Source organism: Ruditapes philippinarum, unplaced genomic scaffold (assembly GCF_026571515.1).
Source record: "Ruditapes philippinarum isolate M1 unplaced genomic scaffold, ASM2657151v2 ctg1234_1_1_1_1, whole genome shotgun sequence".
Lineage (NCBI taxonomy): Eukaryota > Metazoa > Mollusca > Bivalvia > Venerida > Veneridae > Ruditapes > Ruditapes philippinarum.
Window position 1 is genome coordinate 126,378 of NW_026866730.1, and position 23,164 is coordinate 149,541.

Below are 23,164 nucleotides of genomic sequence, written 5' to 3' on the forward strand. Positions count from 1 at the left end.
AAATATTTGATTACCACAGATATATCTTACAAAAATATTTTACTCTAAAATACCAGTTCTTACAAGTTATACTTGCCTGCTTCAAACAGTGCATATTCACCATTTTTTCTCAAATTGTTCGTTTAAAGAATTACTGCTACTCAACGCCTATTTTTCTTATTGCGAAATATAACATTAAACTGCTAATTCAAAAACATATTACATCAAATTTGAATTAAAAACAAACTTGTATATCTGTATTAGTCATACAATTATAAATCCTTAAAGTTTAAGTTTAATCTTATGAAAATCGTTTTGGGGTGCGCATACACAAAAACATGCTCGGTGCTTGGTTCTTAAGTTAACTGCAGTTGGTTTGTTTTTTAACTTGTATCCCACTAGCATCATGATTTTAAGAAAGAAAGAAAAACATGTATGCTTCAAATTGTCCATCAATGACTTAATTAATGAGTAAACAACAATAAGTTTGGCACACTATATGCGCTCGTTGCGTTACCAACATGGTACTGGAGACATAGAAATAAGAGGTGGTGCTGTTGATAGTTTTCACTTCGGATCACAGCAGTAAGCTACATTGAATTAACCAGAGCACAGTTCAGCCACCGCATCGTTCCTGGTCAGGCTGTCAGTACATGTACTAGTTGCCTTCACTTACGCAAGGAACTGAAACTTCTGTATATACCAAAGCAGAGGTACAGTGCGAATGACCATAGAAAATATTTCATGATCAATTGAAACGAAAGTGACCTGCAACGTCCGGGAATCGAATTCTGCTCGCCCGATTCACAGTCCACTGCTCTACCTATTGAGCTAACCGGACAGCTTTGAAATAAGCCCCGCCGCCACTATAAACTTAATAAGTACGGAAGTCTGTATGGGACACCGGAATGAAGATAAGAAGTCGTGTCTGTCGAGTTATATACCACAACGAGTCGTCAAAATTACGACGACATACCTACGGAACCTTTAAGTTCACACCGTGGTGCGAATACTAGTATAATGTGGTTATTTCGTGTGCTTGCATGTTTACTTGTCTTGGTATACCACGACATTTTAACTTATTGAAGTGAACAAACTCTACAATAATGTCAAAATGTAAAGAATTCGTATGCATATGTTTGGATAGTCTAATTATATAAAATATGTCGAATATAATCTCGACATGACTTGAGCTAGGATCGCAAATCTGCCACATGCATCCTTATGATTTTTCTTAATGAAAAGGCTGAAATGACATTTTTATACTTTTGAAAGAAAAGATAATATAGTAAAATATTATTTTGGTATTTTAAAAATATTTACAATAGAGACTACTATCGAACTTTATAAAATCAGTCTCTGAGTAAATGATAATCCCTCCTGGCCGCGGATATTTTGTTATATTTGACATTACATAGAATATAGACATTATAGGATATATCTAAAATTTTGTTGTAAGGGCTGCTTTCCTTGAATGAGATTTATTGTCAAAGGATACCAAGGTCAATGCCATCTTTGAGCCTTAATTAATTGACTTTGTTTTTTGTTTTTTTTTTATAAACATGTATTTGACATCTGAGAATTTCCCGTGACAATGGTGATGTCGCCTTTTGTGTGATATTCATCAAGTAATTGGTGTAACTGATGAGATTTGAATCCATGACCACACAGAGATGATGGTTATTGTGTTCAGCAGGGGAACTAACCGCTGATGTAGCTTGGTGCAGACATATAGTATTTGTCTCCCTTCTTCTTTCCGTTCTGTTGCATGATGTTTTCTAAAATACGAAAGTGACTTTTTTTTACCAAAGTGAGCGAAAGTGACTTTTAAAATATTAATTATAACATTTTAATAGACTTTTACAATAAAATTGAATTGCAGTTTGTAGACGTAAATTATTAGAAAATAATTATATTTATTAACAGAAATAATCATAATGATGATTTAATCGCTACTAATTTGCATAATTTCTATACACTAGTTCTTATATCTTCTTTCGCTCACATTGAAAAATACGAAAGTTACTTATAAAATATTAAATATACTATTTAAGTTGATTTTTTACTAATATTGCACTAAGTATACTAAGTAGACGTATACATCTTGCTCATTTTAATAGCTAGTTGAGTACTAAAATCACAAATTACTTTGCCGTAAGCAATTAGCTTAGCACAGGAAAATAAAGTATGTTCCTTATTTTAGGCAATCTGGCAAAACATAACACTGGTGCAGTGTTCTCGGTCAAGATATCCAATACAATACCTTTCCGATATTTGTAAAAGGATCTTTTCGCGGAAAGGTCTCCATTCTCGTCATTACATTTCCCGTTATATTTACCTGTACACCGGTTTTGTTTACATGTATAGAAGTTGTTTGTTTTTAAAATGAATAATGGATGAACAGGACTTAAAAGAGGATAAAGACTTACATGGGGCTGGTAAGTGAATGAAAAATTAAGTTACAGTATTTATCGCTTTGTAATGTAACTGTCTAAAAAAAGCCCGGACTTTTTTATCCGCTGAAGCGGTGACAGGCTGTGGCACAGGTGTAACATGATCTGTTAATTATCGGCCGTTAATTATCAGAATTAATTAGCTGTTAAATACTTTCAAAAATAATTTTGGTAAACAATCATCATAATTAAATATAAATGGATCGGCAAGCTATAGAATGCAGTAATATAGGAAATGGTGAATTTGTAAACCGTGCAAATGTTGTTAATTAAAATTTAGCAGATTAGACATTTAGTCCTCAAATAGACATCAAGATAGGCATTGTTCTTGACAAGTGATACATTATATTTTTTCCAAATGGTTTAAGTAGGGTCTAGGGAAAAATCTATGTAATATGTCAAAGCATTCATGTGGAATTAATCATACATATTGTACTTTTAACTATTAAATACATATTATATCTACATTGCATAACTTTACAGACAATTGTCGACTAGGCTAATTAAGAAATTAAGCATGATTGGTATGACCCATTTAACTAACTCATTTTTTATACTTTCAAACTATTAGAAAAAAGACATTGCCAATTCAAAAAATATCTCGATATCTTTTTGACAAGTCTAATTAGTTGGATTAATTGAATACCATCTCTAAATTTATAATTTTACATGTGTTTTTTTTCCAGCATCTTTGGTGACATCAAAGTAATCATATTATTTACTAAGCTTAAAAGCATTGAGAATGTTTTGGATAAATTGTCCCCTTCTGTCTTAATTTGTTTAATTAAAATTATTTAATTACAAAGAAAATAAATTTGTACTAACAAGAAAAAAATGCATAACTATTCATTAAAATTGTAGAAGAGCCATTTATGTAACAATTTCAGATCAATAAATTAACTGATTAATGCTTTTCATTTTTAGTACGAAAAAGAACATGGACACTGGATAAACTTTTCAGAAGAAAAACACAAGACAAAAAAGGTTTGGCTTTTGTATGCTCATGCTTTTATGATTTAAAAAAAATCTAATACATATAATTTAAGTTGTAACCCTGTGGATCATCTTCGTTGAAGGACAAATTATTTTGCCTGTAGTATAGAGGGGAACTGGTCTGCTTGTCTATAACATCCTGCTAATTAAATTGTAAGTTTGTAGATCAACAGTGTTGCCTTACCGTAGGATATAGATTATGACAATTGAAAATATCCTATTTCTTTCATAGTGATAATTTAAAAAAAAGGGAAATTTAATAAAGTTGCCTTTTGAGGAAACTTAAATATATTATATTTAAAAAATAAAAAAAATTTGCACATTGAAGTGTTTAAAAGGTAAAGTGCATTGTTCAAAGTAATTGTAACAAAAAATCCTTTTCTTAATGTTGGAAATTTTGGTGATATTAAGGTAAAGCTGTTCAATTTGAAAAAAGTTTAAATATTTGCACTATAATAATAATTATTTACAGTGACTAATTTTACCACTGATTCTTGTCTTTCACTTTTATTGTTATTTTTCATTTATATTACCTACTGTAAGCGAATATGTAAATAAAATTTCAGGTCATATTTACTTTGGTATTTATACCCTTTAATAACATGCTGAATTTGTATAATGGATTTGCCCTGCTTTGAAATTTGGCACAGTCCATTTAAATTTTAAGGGAAGACAATAATCAAGCTACATTGTACAATCAGTACAGACCCTGGTGAGATTATGTGCAGGCTGACCTGGCTCTATACTAGCAATTTAAGGCTCATCACTGACAGTTCTAGCAGGTTAAAGGCACATTATGCCCCAGAAGACAATTCTTTTTTTATCAGATTCTTTAAAGATGTGTTTAATTTAATTATATTTTGATAATCATCATTAATGTACATGTATTTAGACCCATGTTAGAAGTTTAACAGCTAAGGAAATTAATGCTGAATGTGCAGTAGGTAGCAAAATGTTTGACTTCCATACAAAATATTAATTCACTATAATTATACCAATTGCCAACAAAGCAACAGGAGCAAACATAGTTCATCTCTATCATAAATGAGTATTTGTTTGGAAACTGTTACAAGATACCAGAAATAAAAAAGTTTTTTGGAAATAAAAATGACAGCATTTCTGAGGCATAATGTGCCTTTAAGGTACAAAAACCAATTTGCTGCTACAAAAACAATTTGCCTTGCTTAGGTTAAGGAAAGCTTTGCAGATTTGATTCACCTAAAGTTAGAATTGAATCAAGTGATGTGTAATATAGATTATCAGTATCTGATATCCTACAGGTAGCCAGTCTCATTTACTGATCAATGTTGAAAGATAATATCTTGACATATTGTATTATTATAATGACACTGTTGCAGACAGAATGTTTGTTAATAAAACAAAAATTCACTATTAATGATGTATTCATTTGCATGAAATCTACTATGAAATTCCTATTCTCAATCCTCTTTTTGGGAATCTGATGAGGGTCAAAGTCAAGGTCATCGAGGCTAAAATAGATTTTCCAACTTGTCCTCATAGTGAGACTTTGTTAATTAAAACAACATAAGGGAGGAGCTGTCTGTGTTTTGAGTATCCTTTTTAAACTGTTAAGCCTTAAAAAGCTATTATCTTTATTTTGTCAAAAGTTCAAAAGTTCAGTATTAAAAGCCATATTAGGCCTCAGAAATGCTATCATTTTTATTTCGAAAAAAAAACACCAAAACAAAACAAAAACAAGTTATTTTTGGTATCTTTTTATACTTTTAAATAAATATTCATTTGCCATATACTTGTACATAAATTATCTTTTGCTTTGTTCAAATTGTTGGCAATTGTTGTAAATAAGTATTTTGTATGGAAGTAAAAAATACTTCTTTGTTTACCTATTGCTACCTTTTACAACACATAACTGCGTGTACAGAACAACTTTCTCCAGTTGTTAAACAACTAACATGCTCTTAATCCATTGTTAAAACATTTTAAAGACATGTAACATTTTCTATACCACAATGCTGTTTAACATACTAAATTTGTCAGATGGATTTTGCCGTGCTTTGAATTTGGAACAGTCCATTGAAGTTAAAGGGAATTTCAATATATTAAAATACAAAAACTGAGCTACTAGCAGTATAGAGTCTAACAAGGCTGCACAGGAGCATAGACTGGCCTGGCTATATAATGGTAGCAAAGACTAATCATTTTTAGTTCCACCAGTGTTTATTACTACTATGGAACACGATTTGTATTGTTATAGAGATCCAGTCTCCAAGTACTGCTCTTTCATTGGTCAATCTCATAAGTTTAATCCATCATTCAAATGCAATCTTTAACATTTAATTACCTATATAAGCATTAATATTGAATGAACTTTTAAAAAATTTATCTAGCAGAATAGTTTTCTACAGAATGCTGGCTTCTTAATTATAGCCAGCACAAAAAAAGTAAGGGAGATAATACTGGAATAGGTTGTTTCATCTGTCTGACTGCAACTTCATTTGGTGTCATTTTAATTATAACATCTCTTCTTGTGTTGTATGTGCAATTTTCACACAATTCAAACAATGTTCTCAAAAACCATAAAATGTAAATCACACTAATTTGGTATTGATGTTTGAAGAAGGTTACTGTGAATATGATAGGCCATGTCTACTTTGGAAAAAAGGAAACATTTTTCACATAAAAATATAAAATTAATGATTTTACAGAGGCTCAGAATGGTATTTGGAAAAAGGAAACATTTTTCATATAAAAATATAAAAAATAATGGTTTTGCAGAGGCTCAGCAGTCACCATTTCTCGTTTGTAGATACTATTTTAGTCAAGTGAATCCACGCCCCCATGATCTTGAAGGCTTTTGGAGGTATTAACATGGAACTCCATATAAACATAGATCTCATAGTGAAGATGTGCAATGTTTTAAAACCATAACTTTCTTTTGTAATACAGTATTTTGAGTTATTTTTATTTGCAATTTTTCATACTTAATTTTTGTAGGTTATAGGGGTGTTCATGAATAAACTTCAATGGCAGACAGTTCTCACTTAAGGAAAATGTCCACAACTTTTTTTTTCATAAGTATTAAATTTTTGCTTGTTGTTAACTTTTACCAACAAAGCAGTTTCCATGAGATATTTATGTGTTATATTGATTTTGTGATAAAGTTTCTAGGTAAATGAATACATGAAGTAAATGCTTCATATAGAATTATGACTTATTTTTTTGTAGTGTATTTGCAGTTGAAATTACATATTGTTGAAGATGGTTGTATGTTATAATTAATGTTTTTTGTTTCCATTGAATTTTTTTTTTGCAGCATTATTTACAAACTTGCAATGTTTGAAACCATGGAGACATGTATTTTCATCAAATACATGTATTCAATAAGTAATTGATAGGCATAAAATGAAGGTCACTATTTCCAGGCATGATATTAGAGATCTCAAGATGGAGCTCATTTTTTCCAGACAGGATGTCAGAGATCTCAAAATGGAGATCACTATTTCCAGGCTTGATATCAGAGATCTCAAAAGAAAGATCACTATTTCCAGGGATGATATTAGAGATCTCAAAATGGAGATAACTATTTCCAGGCATGATATTAGAGATTTCAAAATGAAGGTCACTATTTCCAGGCATGATATCAGAGATCTCAAATTGGACATCTTTATTTCCAGGCATGATATAAGAGATCTCAAAGTCACAGGAGATCACTTTTTCCAGGCAGGATATTAGAAATCTCAAAATGGAGCTCATTATTTCCAGGCAGGATATTAGAAATCTCAAAATGGAGCTCATTATTTCCAGGCATGATATTAGAGATCTCAAGATGGAGCTCACTATTTCCAGGCATGATATTAGAGTTTTCAAAATGGAGATCACTATTTCTAGGCATGATATTAGAGATTTCAAAATGAATGTCACTATTTCCAGGCATGATATCAGAGATCTCAAATTGGACATCTTTATTTCTTGGCATGATATTAGAGATCTCAAAGTGGAGATCACTTTTTCGAGGCAGGATATTAGAAATCTCAAAATGAAGCTCATTATTTCCAGGCTTAATATCAGAGATCTCAAAATAAAGATCATTATTTCTAGGCTTGATATCAGAGATCTCAAAATGGAGATCACTTTTTCCAGGCATGATATTAGAAATCTCAAAATGGAGCTCATTATTTCCAGGCTTGATATCAGAGATCTCAAAATGGAGATCACTTTTTCCAGGCATGATATTATAAATCTCAAAATGGAGTTCATTATTTCCAGGCTTGATATCAGAGATCTCAAAATAAAGATCACTATTTCCAGGGATGATATTAGAGATCTCAAAATGGAGATAACTTTCTCCAGGCATGATATCAGAGATCTCAAAATGGAGATCATTATTTCCAGGCATGATATTTGAGATCTCAAAATGGAGCCACTATTTCCAGGGAAATTCAGATCTCAAAATGGAGATAACAATGGTATAATTAATGCCTGAGGATAAAAAATATTTTTTGATGCTATTAAAAAAAATTATCAATCTTCAGGATGAGAAGCTGCTGAAATTGTTTTCAAGCAGGCTACCATATCATATTCATTGATGCAAATTCTTCTTGTTAATACAAGTAAACATGTGAAATTTTTCAATCCCAATTTCAATCCCGGAGGCTTTAAAATTTTATCCCTCAAATGTTGTGTTACTTATTCACTGTAATGGCTTGTAACTATTACAGTTCAATGGTGTTTCATGGACTGAGACTATAGGTAGAATTTACTTCTCACCTCTATCAATGTAATAATATAATTTATGATGTTACAAATATGTTAACAGGTCATACATGTTGTTTCTATCTCAATTTGATTCTCATTGGCAATGAAAAGTCAGTTATTGACCTTTTCTACATTTATTTACTTATTTCAAATAAGATAAAAGTTTGTTACACCCTCTTGATACCAGCTTATTAACTGTCATTTTAGTATGGCACTTTAGCTTGAGAAAATGCCAAACTATCTGTGTTTTATTATCACTTAAGCCTCAGAAAACGCCAAATATTTTGGTTTTATTATATATAATGTGTGTATAAATTACTTAAACCAGCTTGGAAAAGTACATTTTTTATGACAAAAGATGTTATGGGGAATGTGGCGAATGTTTGTTTTTCCCCCATGAGACTAATCTCTTTTTGTGCCCCCACATTAGTGGCGGGCATTTAGATTTACCCTTGTCCTTCCGTCCATCCTTCCGTCCGTCCGTTCACTTTTGTGTCGCACGTAACTCAAAAAGTATTTGACCTAGAGTCATGAAACTTTACAGGAATGTTGATCAGCATGTGTAGTTGTGCACCTGGGTATTTTCGTCTTGATATTTTTAGTATTTTCAGAGTTATTGCCCTTGACTTAGTAAAATTTTGCAATTTTCAACTTGTGTCGCATGTAACTCAAAAAGTATTTGACCTAGAGTCATGAACCTTTACAGGAATGTTGATCAGCATGTGTAGTTGTGCACCTGAATATTTTCATGTGGATATTTTTAGTATTTTCAGAGTTATTGCCCTTGACTTAGTAAAATTTTGCAATTTTTAACTTGTGTCGCATGTAACTCAAAAAGTATTTGACCTAGTGTCATGAAACTTTACAGGAATGTTAATCAGCATGTGTAGTTGTGCACCTGGGTATTTTCGTCTGGATATTTTTAGTATTTTCGGAGTTACTGCCCTTGACTTAGTAAAATTTTGCAATTTTCAACTTGTGTCGCACGTAACTCAAAAAGTATTTGACCTAGTGTCATGAAACTTTACAGGAATGTTAATCAGCATGTGTAGTTGTGCACCTGGGTATTTTCGTCTGGATATTTTTAGTATTTTCGGAGTTACTGCCCTTGACTTAGTAAAATTTTGCAATTTTCAACTTGTGTCGCATGTAACTCAAAAAGTATTTGACCTAGAGTCATGAAACTTTACAGGAATGTTGATCAGCATGTGTTGTTGTGCACCTGGGTATTTTCATGTGGATATTTTTAGTATTTTCAGAGTTATTGCCCTTGACTTAGTAAAATTTTGCAATTTTCAACTTGTGTCGCACATAACTCAAAAAGTATTTGACCTAGTGTCATGAAACTTTACAGGAATGTTAATCAGCATGTGTAGTTGTGCACCTGGGTATTTTCGTCTGGATTTATTTAGTATTTTTAGAGTTATTGCCCTTCACTTAGAAAATTTTTGCAATTTTCAACTTGTGTCGCAAGTTACTCAAAAAGGATTTGACATAGTCATTAAACCTTCTGGGCAGGTTGCTCAGCATATTTAGATTTGCACCTGGGGTTTCGCTTGTGGATTTATCCAGTATTTGTAGAGTTATTTCCCTTGACTTAGTAAAAAGATTGACAGAACAGTGGCGCGGTGGGGGAACCCGTGTCCTATGGACACATTTCTAGTTTCACTCACAATCATCATAGAGAAATAATATGGGTATAAGTTCAAGTTTTTTTCTACTCCTGAAAGCTCTTTGTTTCTTTATAAAACCAATTGAAATAATACCCCAGCTCCGTAGTATCTGTATTTTTGCAAGTGTGTTGACCAAGGAGGAGTCCTTTAAAGTCAGTACAAGAAAAGCATTGATGCAAAGCATCAAAGGGCGTCCAAGCAAGAAATGCAGCAAGTGAAGATGAACTAGTACACATATGATGACAAGATATTCTTATAAACTACCAGAAATGAATACCACTTATGAATGAGCGGACGAAAGACATTGTTCATTATGAACTTTGATTGGCATGCTAGAGATTAGAATATTACTTGTTATTTCTTTATGATCGTGGTTATTAATAGCAACGGATATACATGTATGCAATCATTTATAATCCATATGTGTAACGCATGATCAACACGTACCACACATTTGTCCCTTATTATGTTATCGCTATTAGCGAAGACCCCCTTAAGGTATCTGTTCACACTTTAAGTTAGTAAAAATATGACACTGGTTATATTACCATGTTGATCATGTTGAGCATAATTGTTTATTATACAATAATTGTAATATCTATTAATTTTAATTAAAAAAAATACAAATTTTATGAATATTGTTTTCTTTTATTCTTTTTTGTGTTTTATGTGCTATTTTAATACTGAGTTTTTACTACTCTTTTTTATTAAAATTGTAAAATAAATTTTAAGAATTCAATTGTCATATTGACCGACGATTATAAGTCAAAGCTTAACTGGAAAAAGTCAGTAAATTATGGTTTATCTTTCAATATATAATATTGTTTATTCTTAAACCATGTACATGTACATTGTATTTTTCTTTATCATTTTTAGCTCGACTTTTTTTTTTTTGAAAAAAAAAGTAGAGGTATTGTTATAGTCAGGTCGGCGTTGCCGTCTCCGTTGCCGTTGCCGTTGCCGTCCGAAAACTTGTACCTGGATCATAACTTTTTTATTTCTTGGTGTATTGTCTTCATACTTGGCCACAACAACCCTTGGGACAAGACCTTTCAGTAGACCACACTAACCTTGACCTTCATCCATAAATGACCTTGACCTTCAAGGTTAAAAGTCCAATTTTTGCTTGTTCATGCTGTTATTGGCTGTTACTTTGTTATTTTTGAATGGATTGTCTTCAAACTTGAACATAATAATCTTCAAGGATATCCCTTAAAAATAACCAGTCAGACCTTGACATTCACTCATCAATGACCTTGACTTTGAAGGTCAAATTATTGAAATTTTCATTTTTTTGGCTATCATTGGCTGTAACTTTGTTATTTTTGAATGGATTGTCTTCAAACTTGAACATAATAATCTTCAAAGATAACTGTTAAAAATATACCGAAAGACCTTGACCTTCACTCATTAATGACATTGCCTTTGAAGGTCAAATTATTGAAATTTTCATTGTTTTGGCAGTAACTGACTGTAACTTTGCTATTTTTGAAGGGATAAACTTCATATTATAACAGAACATTCTTAAGGACCAGACCTTGTTGTTTATCAAACCCAAATTTGCTTGGGCTCTTTAATGACCTTGACCTTGAAGGTTATATTACTGAATTTTCTCAGATTGTGCATTTATCGGTGTGTGTGTATGTATAGTATATGTATTATATATAAATATATATATAAATGTGTGTGTGTATATATATACATATATGCAGGTATATATATATATATATATATATATATATATATATATATATATATATATATATATATATATATATATATATATATATATAATATATATATATATATATATGCATGTATATATATATATATATATAGAAAAATCGCACGAAAAATCGGCACATATACATGTATATAATTGCGTCATTTTTTCTATTTTTAGAAATTGCGTCATTGTTGCTATTTTTAGAATTTGCGTCATTTTTTTTTTCTATTTTTAGAAATTGCGTCATTGTTGCTATTTTTAGAAATTGCGTCATTTTTTTCTATTTTTAGAAATTTCGTCATTTTTGTTCTATTTTTAGAAATTGCGTCATTGTTTCTATTTTTAGAAATTGCGTCATGTTTTTCTATTTTTAGAAATTGCGTCATTTTTTTTTCTATTTTTAGAAATTGCGTCATGTTTTTCTATTTTTAGAAATTGCGTCATGTTTTTCTATTTTTAGAAATTGCGTCATTTTTTCTATTTTTAGAAATTGCGTCATGTTTTTCTATTTTTAGAAATTGCGTCATTGTTGCTATTTTTAGAAATTGCGTCATTTTTGTTCTATTTTTAGAAATTGCGTCATTTTTTCTATTTTTAGAAATTGCGTCATTTTTTCTATTTTTAGAAATTGCGTCATGTTTTTCTATTTTTAGAAATTGCGTCATTTTTTCTATTTTTAGAAATTGCGTCATGTTTTTCTATTTTTAGAAATTGCGTCATTGTTGCTATTTTTAGAATTTGCGTCATTTTTTCCTATTTTCAGAAATTGCGTCATTTTTTCGACTTTTAGAAATTGTGTCATTGTTGCTATTTTTAGAATTTGCGTCATTTTTGTTCTTTTTTTTAGAAATTGCGTCATTTTTTCTATTTTTAGAAATTGCGTCATTTTTTCTATTTTTAGAAATTGCGTCATTGTTGCTATTTTTAGTAATTGCGTCATTTTTTTCTATTTTTAGAAATTGCGTCATTGTTTCTATTTTTAGAAATTGCGTCATTTTTTTCTATTTTTAGAAATTGCGTCTTTTTTTCTATTTTTAGAAATTGCGTCATTTTTTTTCTATTTTTAGAAATTGCGTCATTTTTTCTATTTTTAGAAATTGCGTCATTGTTGCTATTTTTAGAAATTGCGTCATTGTTGCTATTTTTAGAAATTGCGTACTGTTGCTATTTTTAGAAATATGCTTAATGTTTCTATTCATATATATACAAAATATATAAACAAAACTAATGTGACAAGACAGACCAACTAAATTTATAAAAAGGAAACATCAATATATGTTCAAACCTTTCTATGTTTGCGTTTAGAAAAAGTAAAAAGTCGAGCGTTGCCCCCGCCCGGCGGTGGCTCTTGTTTAAATTATCAATCAATTGAATAATTCATAAAATCTAATTTGTAACTTTGAATAATTCCTCGGCATCTTTACTAAACACGGATAACAAATTAAATAAAATGTTTCAAAGTTGATAATGTCATTTTAATACTATAAAAATGTACCTTTTTCTCAATTATTGTACATATCACGGATTTATATTACATATAAATCCGTGTACATATTTATTGTTTTTATCTCATATAGATAAAATGAAACATGCTATTGTTGTTTTTTTTCTAATTGTAACGATATCAAACATCTACTCCAAAACCGGGAGAGACTGGACAATAAACCTGTGGTACTATTCGCCGGTCACTAGTAAATCCTGGTCAAAATAGACCGGGAGAGACCGGCATTTACCGATAGGAGTGATAAATAGATATATCTATAAATAGGTTTTTGGAATATTTAGGTCATCAACTGATCATTCTTGGATACATGTACAACAATAACATACCATGATAACCGACTGTGTACTACAAAATGATAAATACAAAACCCCGAAGAGCGCGATTTATTGACGGAAAAGGTTATTTCATTTGAAAATGTTTGCATTGCGAAAATTCATTGTAACATATCGCGACATTTCATTCTTATTTAATAATCAAGCACCCTCATACCGATCGGAATTTTCGGCTTTTATTATGACCGACTAAAAGGCTCGAGAAGTTGCTGTCGCCCTTTCACAAAATCTGATCTCATTCCATAAGAGCGCCGCGCTTCGGCGCGGACGCCAATAACAGATTGTTATGGTAACATTGACCTATAAACTTGCTGCTAGTGTCAGGTTGACGTTTTGAATATACTTACATAATTTGAAATTACTAGTGTATGTGTGAAAATGCTCTTCTTGACCCCCCCCCCTCCCCGTTGATATATAATAGACTTTATATATATAATAAATTTCTCTTGTGGAAAAGCACATTTCATTTTTTTTTTACGGAAAAAGGGAGGTATCCCATTCCCTACTTTTCCTTACCTGCATTTACAGTGCATATCTGCTGAAAGCAGTGCCCTCAAACTTTGAAAAAAAGGTAGTTACAAAACCCAAACTACATGTAGGAGGCTTTAAATGAAAATTTTAAACTTGTTCCGACATTGTCCTGTGTTCCTTTCATAAAATTATATAAGCTTCTGTAGCTATAATTTCACTAAGTTATAAAGTTCTAGGACAATTAGAGGAAGTATTCTAGCTAGAAATTTACCAGAAAAGCTCAGATATCTAGCAACAGTTCCATTAACTAGAAAATAAAACATTTATGGCTGTGTCTGTTCAAGTTTTTTTTTAAAGATTTTGGCAGCTTTTATTAACGAGGGACACCATTTTAGGAGAGAAAAAAGGCAAAATGAAACATAAAAAGAGTTTCCTGTTGAATGCTAGGCTCCTTATTGACGATGCTGGTAGATAAGTTGTGCCGTCTCCATGTTGCTATATTAATTTTTAATGATATTTGTAGACAGGAGCAGAAATTCCCAACCAGCATGAAAATTTAGTTAGCTGCATATAATTTGATAGAACATTGAGTGATACTAATAAGTTAAATTGTATAAAATCCTCCTTTAATCGAAAGGGAGGAGCTCACTAAGAATCTGATGTGTTCAAATTTGAATCCTGAATGAATTATTGAGTCCTTGTGATAAAAGCTGATCCCTTTACTGGATATTGGCTGATCCTTTCATTAGACATTGGCAGATTTCTTTACTTGCCTGGTTTAATCCTGAAGTGAGGCAAATTTTCTCAGTAACAACTGATCTCGGACATTTAGATTGAAAATCATTTGTTTTTCACCACCTATTCACAAATTATGTGATTAGTTGTCCATCACAAGTTGAGAAATTGTTAAATACTCAGGTTAGCTATCCAGTTATCCAGTACACCAAGTTATGTGGACTGATCACTGTTGAAATAAGCTTATAAAACAAACATAACAAAAAAAAAAAAACACCTAAAAATTGAGCAATTATGAAATAGTGTTAGGGGCTACTCTACAGAACTCGGTTTCTGTCGCTAAATTTTCCATAGTTACTAGCACACATATTAAAAATTTTTCTGTTCAGCCTGAAAAGAACAAAACAGATGTCTTATACAAGTGTAGTAAGCATGCCTCTGAGACTTATCAAATGGTGACAACACAAGCTCACATGGTAACAACACAAGCATAAATAAAGAATTACTATCATCCTTGAGCTAGATTAATTAACTAACAGTACAGATGGATTTTATTATTGATCAGTTACTTCATTAATTATCAAGACGCAGGTTAAATCTTTATTATGATAAAATTTGTTGACAGGTGAGTGTCGAGCGAATGACGTTTTTTTAGGACAATATAAAGAACATCTAAATGAAATTCTATTGATCTGATAAAAGATTATTTAGCTGGATTAAAGGTATTCAGGTAGAAATATTATATTTTGTTGTATTCTTTTTATTATAAAATCTCTTGTATAAACCTTATATGAAGGTCAATTTTGTATGATAATAGATGGATGTGTGTCAATTCAATTAATTTGGTGTACTTTTAATATACACTGTACATGTATTTTTCATTATTTATTTATTTATTTTATTTGAGATGGTACACAATTAAATTGTATTTTTGTTATTTGAATAAAAGCAATTTTTGCTAGGGATTCTTCCTAAATTTGAATTCAGACTGGCGGGCAACTGATTGTTAACTTTCTAAGATAAGTAACAGGCGGCAAGCATCATATAGAGGTTTATAAAATGTAAGTCACACCTTGGAAGTTACCTTATTAACATTAACATTAACTCTTACTTAGTTTGTAATTCAATTGTAACCATGCTAACATCAGCTTGCACATTCATGCCAATTCTTATCAAGGTCTGCACTGTTTGCTAAATAGTCATAACATATTTTGAAATTTCCTAAAAAATGATGAAAGTTTCTGATAGATTAATATTATGGACAAGTCTCACGTAAGTGATTTAGCATGGTCAAGGTTTATTGTTTAAAAAATAACAAATAATCAACAAAAAATTGTGAATAAATTTGATAAATGTTTGAGCACTAGCTGCAACAAGGATGTCTATTATACTAGTACTATAACACTTATGGGTACATTACAGTAGTGAACACACCTGTAGCATATCAATGCAATGAGGGTCAAGTCATTAAAAAATATTAACATTATAAAATATCAACAAAACAATGTGAATTGAATTTGATAAATGTTGGAGCACTGACATGCCTCCTATTCGATGGTACATGTAGTCAACACACCTGTAGCATATTAATGCAATGAGGGTCAAGTTGTTCAAAGCACTGCACCACAGAGGCCTTATTATTTTGAGAGTTTAAATCCAGTATAACTGTGTACAAATTATTATAGTGCCCATTCTGGCAAGTAATATTAGAATAATTATCTGTAATTTATACCAACATCTGCTGTATTATATAATAATTGGTGTAAGATGTCTGTGAACATTTGTTTGTAATTTGTAGAATTGTTTCCTGATGCAAGATGTAATGATTATATTGTATGATATATCATAATTTCATCCTTCCGTTTGAAGCAATTATAATAATAACAAATACTGAACTATAACGTAAGTAATGACACTTGAAACAAGAAAAGGTGGCTGCACTAGGTACTGTATCATGTATTTCCTCCCCTGGCTGCCACTTTGTGGGGGTCATTCCCAAGATATTTTCTGCTTAAAGATAAGTTTAAAATCTCATCTTCATGAAACCTGATAAAAATCTTTTGGCAAAAGTGGTAATTGTTGTAAAGATCTGGAACAAAATAAAAGCTAAATAAGGTCCAAAAATAGGTGACTTGCTGAGAATTAATTGCCCTTTACACTAAATCATTCCAAATGTTGCAGTTATTTAGCAATTAAACTTTACCAAGCCCAATATCTTAAAATAGGCAATTTCAGACTTCATTTTTAGCTCCATTATACAAAGAATATTGAGAGCTGTCCTACTCGCCGCGGCGTCCGCGTCCAGATTTCAGATGAAAGTTTTGGTGCAGTAAAATATTTTTCACTATAACTTTTTCATTTCTTAAGGTACCAACTTCAAAGATATGTTCCTTATCATCAACCACATCTTATGTGACAAGGAATATTATTTTTGACTGTCACTTCTCTATTTCTTAAGGGATCAACTTCATACTTCAAATATATATTCCTTATCATTAACTACATGTTATGTGACTCTAGCATCAATATTGCAAGAATTATCTCCCCATAAACTTAGATTTTTTTAATTGAAAAAGGTTATTTTTTACTATAACTTCTTTAGTTTTAAAGGTATCTACCTCAAACTTAAAATACTTATTCCTTATCATCAATTACATCTTATGTGACAAGGTTCATAACTGTTGAAGCAATATTTTCAGATTTAACTCTCTTTGAACTTTTGGATTTTTTTAAAGAAATATTATAACTTCTTTACTAAAAATTTTAAGGTATCTACTTCAAACATTAAATATATATTTCTAATTCTAACAGGACTCGCATTTTTCCCTATTGAACATAGAAGAACCGAAAGGCAACAAAATCACAGTTTGACGTTCTATATTTAGACATATGACGTAATCATTATACATGCGACATAATCATTTAAAATGTGACACGCTGACAATAAGTACGGAAACAAATCAGGCGCAATTTATCTTAATATTAGGTATGGCAGCATTTATTTGTTGATGTCGTGTTAGAATCGAAATAATATATCCAAATCACTGATTTTATGGCTTGATAACATCACTGTTTGTTGTTTGGATGCGCATCATTATATCACTCGGGCTACGCCCTCGTGATAAAATTCCTCGCATCCGAACTCCAAACTGATGTTATTGAGCGATAAAATCACTGTTTGGGATATATAATTTCTTAATCATTACACACATGTTGTGTGGCAAGGTTCATTACTCTAGTGTGACTATTTCAAGAATTATTCCCCCTTTGAACTTGGAAATTTAAGTAAACAAATGTTATTTTTTTACTATAACTTAATACATAATTATACATAATTTATTTTTCTTTCATAGTTTTGTCTTCCTTACAGTGCGTCCAGTATTTTATTAGTCGAGCTTCGCTGTCTCCTGTGACAGCTCTTGTTAGGGAAAATTTTCAAAAATGTAGTGAATGAATAGTGATCAGTACAGAATGATGATGACTGCACTGGAGTTGGGGGTAGAATCAGTCCCCAATAGCAGTCTTAGAATTAAAAAAGAGTGCAGGGTCTGCTCAAGACAGTGTCATAAGCAATGCATGGAGTTACACCTGAGATTTTCCTCCTACTGCAGCACTGACATGTTGTGATATAACATATCAAGAGAATTTGCGACAATAATTTGTACCGTTATTGACAATTTTACATGTATTTGCCAATAGACTAACTATTAAAATTATTTTACTTTCTGGTAAAATTTGTGCAAAATTACACACACAATATGTATAGAGTCTTATGTTCAAAACTCAAGATGACTTATACAACTACCAGTTTATGCAAATATATATGTACTAATTGATATAATGCCTCGTCATTAATGTATTAATTTCACACATTAACTAGTTATCTTAATTTGCATTTGTTAGGTGCATGAAGCTTCTGACCAGGTGCCTTAATATTCACATGAACATTTTAATTGTTTTTTGTACTTTTTCTGCCACTAATTGTTATATTATCATTATCTGTCTGTATTATTCTAGCAGCTGCTGACTGCTGATTTGATTGGGGTCACATTATAAACAGGGCATTTAAGGCTGCCCATAACAAAGTCAAATTATCTTCTACAGTTTAGACTGTACCGGGAGTGATTTACCCTGAGTGAAATACAATAATTATAAGTGATATACTCCTAATACTGTGAGTGATTTATAGTGTATCATATACAGGAATACAGTGAGTGTTAAGTGAGAAGTAATGTGTTAAATGTAAACTCACAGAAAAGTTTCCAAATATATACTTGTAAATATTGTATTCTTAATAACATTGCAGATTTAAATCAGCTAATTTTTGGAATATTTCTAAATATATTAAGTTATATTTCTCAGGAGCATCAAATCTCATTCATCTACATCTAGTTATATGCATGTTTGTGAAATATAGCATTATTTTTCTCCTGCCTTTTAATGAAATGAATTAATACTCAGGGGTGAACAACTTTTTTTACCACATACATTTTAAAATGCTTCTGGCTTTTGTCTCTTAATCATGGTTTTATTAGCTCGACTATTCGAAGAATATGAGAGCTATTGTAGTCGCCCCGGCGTCGGCGTCGGCGTCCGCGTCGGCGTCTGCGTTGGTTAAAGTTTTTTGTAAAGTCAAATATCTCAATTATTACTTGAGATATTCAATTGAAACTTACAATACTTATTTATAGTAACAAGGTACATCAGATTGACAAGTTGGATAACTCTGCCTACAATATTGACAGAATTATGCCCCTTTTTAACTTAGAAATTTTGGTTAAAGTTTTTTGTAAAGTCAAATATCTCAATTATTACTTGAGATATTCAATTGAAACTTACAATACTTATTTATAGTAACAAGGTACATCAGATTGACAAGTTGGATAACTCTGCCTACAATATTGACAGAATTATGCCCCTTTTTAACTTAGAAATTTTGGTTAAAGTTTTTTGTAAAGTCAAATATCTCAATTATTACTTGAGATATTCAATTGAAACTTACAATACTTATTTATAGTAACAAGGTACATCAGATTGACAAGTTGGATAACTCTGCCTACAATATTGACAGAATTATGCCCCTTTTTAACTTAGAAATTTTGGTTAAAGTTTTTTGTAAAGTCAAATATCTCAATTATTGCTTGATATACTCAATTGAAACTTACAATACCTATTTATAGTAACAAGGTACATCAGATTGACAAGTTGGATAACTCTGCCTACAATATTGACAGAATTATGCCCCTTTTTAACTTAGAAATTTTGGTTAAAGTTTTTTGTAAATTCAAATATCTCAATTATTGCTCAAGATATTCAATTGAAACTTACAATACTTATTTATAGTAACAAGGTACATCAGATTGACAAGTTGGATAACTGTGCCTACAATATTGACAGAATTATGCCCCTTTGGAACTTAGAAATTTTGGTTAAAGTGTTTTTGTTAAGTCAAATATCTGAATTATTGCTTGAGATATTCAATTGAAATTTAAAATACTTTTTTATAGTAACAATGTACATCAGTTTGCAAAATTGCATAAATCTGCCTGCAATATTTGCAGAATTATTTGCCCCTTTGAAACTTAGAAATTTTGGTAAAAGGTCTTCAAAGATATTTACTTGAAACTTTACACATGCACTTAGGGTCATAATTGGAGGCTGATTCATATCCCCTTTTCTACTTAGTCTCTTGGTTAATGTTTACATGCAAGTTTTACATATCTCAATAACTATTAAAGATATTTATCTAAAACTTCACATATGCATTTAGGGTCATAATTGTAGGTCACTGACAAAGATCCATAATTCTATCTTGCATTTAGGCTGATTTTTCTCCCCTTTTTCAACTTAGAAATTCATGGTAAAGTTTTGCTTGTAAGCTGTTATCTCAATAACTACTGAAGGGTAAAAATGTGCCTTTTTTGGGACAATTTTATGCATTCATAATAATAAAGCAGTGATGTACTTGATAAAACATCTTAATAAAAAGCCTTTGTACCTTTCCTGTCAAATTTATGTATTCATAGGTAATTAGTATTATTATACTCAATAAAACACCCTTGTGACATTACCTTCCGAATAGTCAAGTCAATACTGTATAATTAGACTCTCTCAAAGGCCTATAACATGAATTTATAAAAAAAATTAGCCCTTTTGTGAACTTAAAAAATTTAACATTATCAAGGCTCTTTTACTATCAAGCACTTAGAATAGTCGAGCGTGCTGTCCTACAGACAGCTCTTGTTTAGAATTCAATTAATGACCTGCATATTTAATTCAATGTTGGTTTTTGTACTTCACTTTTTCATTTTCACTTAAAGTTCATTGACTTTAATGTAAGGATAATAAAAGTTTTCACTGGAAAATCATATTGGCAGGGTTAATTGTATATTGCATCACAAGACAATTTGAAATATATATGAGCCATTTCATCAAGGGAATCAACTCTTACAAGTTTCATATTATGTATGGATACCATTAGTTATGTCCCTTGTGCTTTGATTATTTGAAAGCACAATGTTAGCAAGGGGTGACAATACTTTTCACTTTGTTTTCTTATATCAGCGTTGTCAGCTTTTACAATCTATCTATGGAAGGTTGATGGTGTTCTAAGATGCTTGCCATTTCTTTAAAAATCTTTTTAAAGTGACATTTTACTCATTCAAGGTTATATAGTGAGTAAACAATGCAAAAAGGTAAAATAAGTTCACATTTTGACATAATTCCTTTCAATTTTATAATTTATTTAAGCATAAACAAAAAATAACTCACATTGCCTAAGGAAATTTCTGTAAATATCGGAATTTACCATTAATGTTAAATTTATAAAAAGAACCTTATGACTTACATAGTATTCATAATTACAGTATATTTTTATAATGAACAAAATGTATATATAAATATGTACATTATATGAAGAGGTATAAAGTTTTCTTTACAAATAGTATTTCTTGAAAATGCCTTTATGGAATATTAGACGGCGTAGCTGAAGAATTATGAATAAAATAATTTCCTGTATATTGGGCTATTTTTAGCACATTTAAGTATATATGACCAAATACCTGTTATAAAATCTGCAAAACAAATGTTTTCCATTAAACATGGAAAATGAAGACAAATGTTTGAATATTTTGTAATGATGTAAGGATATTATAAATATCTAGAATTTATGAATGTAATTGTATCATTTAATATTTATTACTTTAGAGAATACCATGTATCATATATCAATTTTAGTAATTTCTTTTTTCTGGCAAGGTTGCTAGGTGTGAGTTAATTATTTCAAAATCTCTGTTTGAAGTACATGTATGTGGTATCATAGAAGTCACCGTTATTGGTTCATACCTTAGATTAATGGCAGTAGTCTGCGACATTTGTCAACACACTAATTAAGAATGACGATTTTCCTGACATTTAAGCAAAAATATTCCTTGTATATAGCTGATATACTCTGATATTTATGGTCCCTGACATTTAAGCAAAGTGTTCATTACTTCTGGCTTGTAATCTTTGATATTTATGTCTTTGAATGAGTCTATAACTTTTCCTTGCCATTGGTTTTACCTCTTTCATAGCGTTCATTAATTAGTTTAACCTTCTAAAGCTCAACTATATAAAGTACACTGGTGATTTTATTTAGTAACAACCACCAATTCAATCCTTTTGACATGTAAATGAGTTACTTGCCCTTTGTTTGCCCTTTGTTGTCTGTATTAGAAGAACTTGACTGAGAATTTAATACAAGTATAGATCAACTGGGGCACTAAAAACAGAAAGATATGCAAAAAAAAATAATATTGAAACATACTCATAAATTAATTTTTTTTGTGTGCCATTTCAAAGCATGTAAATGCATGGTTTTCATTTTTTGGGTTATTTTTTCACAGTCTGAATCTTTTCACACAAGTTGGTACATGAATCTCGAAAAAATATTTTCAGTCCTTTAATTTATAAAAAAGTCAGTGGAATCCCTAGTTTAAAAGACAGTTAATGTACATGATTTTGTTTTGATATAATTGTTAAGATCAACTTTTCAAAGGAAGAGCTTTTGAACACACCCACACAACAGCATCACACTTTGGTGCAAGTTGGTATTTCCAAAATTACTAAAAGGAATGGCTTGAAATTTTACACATTTAATATTTGAGAGTAAAATAGGAGGTCACTCACTCATGGTCCAAGGCCCTTAACTCTAATGAAGATTTTGACAGAGTTACAACCCTTTTCGAACTAAGAAAAGGCTCTTAACTATAAAGCACTGGGAATAGTCGATCACACTGTCCTACTGACAGCTCTTGTTTGTTTGGATTTTTTGTTTTGATACAGTAAGATGGATATTTAGATGCCATTAGTAGTAACACCATCTCTATTATGGAAACAAATGCAATGTAAAAATAATGATGAACTATTTACACATATACTTAATGATGTCACATATTTAACACCAAGACAGCAACATTTATATAGACTCTTCTACTAGAACTGCGATTAGCTCAGAAATTAGCAAATGATTTGCATTTAGTTTTGGCTGGAAGCTATAACTGTCTGTCAAAGTGTGAATG

General features: G+C 30.9%; 1 protein-coding gene across 1 annotated transcript in view; it reads left to right on the forward strand.

Annotated features, from left to right (window-relative positions):
- Positions 1-2,271: 2,271 nt before the first annotated feature.
- LOC132733523 (multiple C2 and transmembrane domain-containing protein 1-like) overlaps positions 2,272-23,164 on the forward strand; it is a 129,547-nt gene continuing 108,654 nt past the window's right edge. Inside the window, exons 1-2 of the mRNA XM_060720180.1 lie at positions 2,272-2,417; positions 3,357-3,416. Coding sequence (XP_060576163.1) covers positions 2,372-2,417; positions 3,357-3,416 — 106 coding nt within the window. The 5' untranslated portion in view covers positions 2,272-2,371. The remainder of the gene's footprint in view (positions 2,418-3,356; positions 3,417-23,164) is intronic.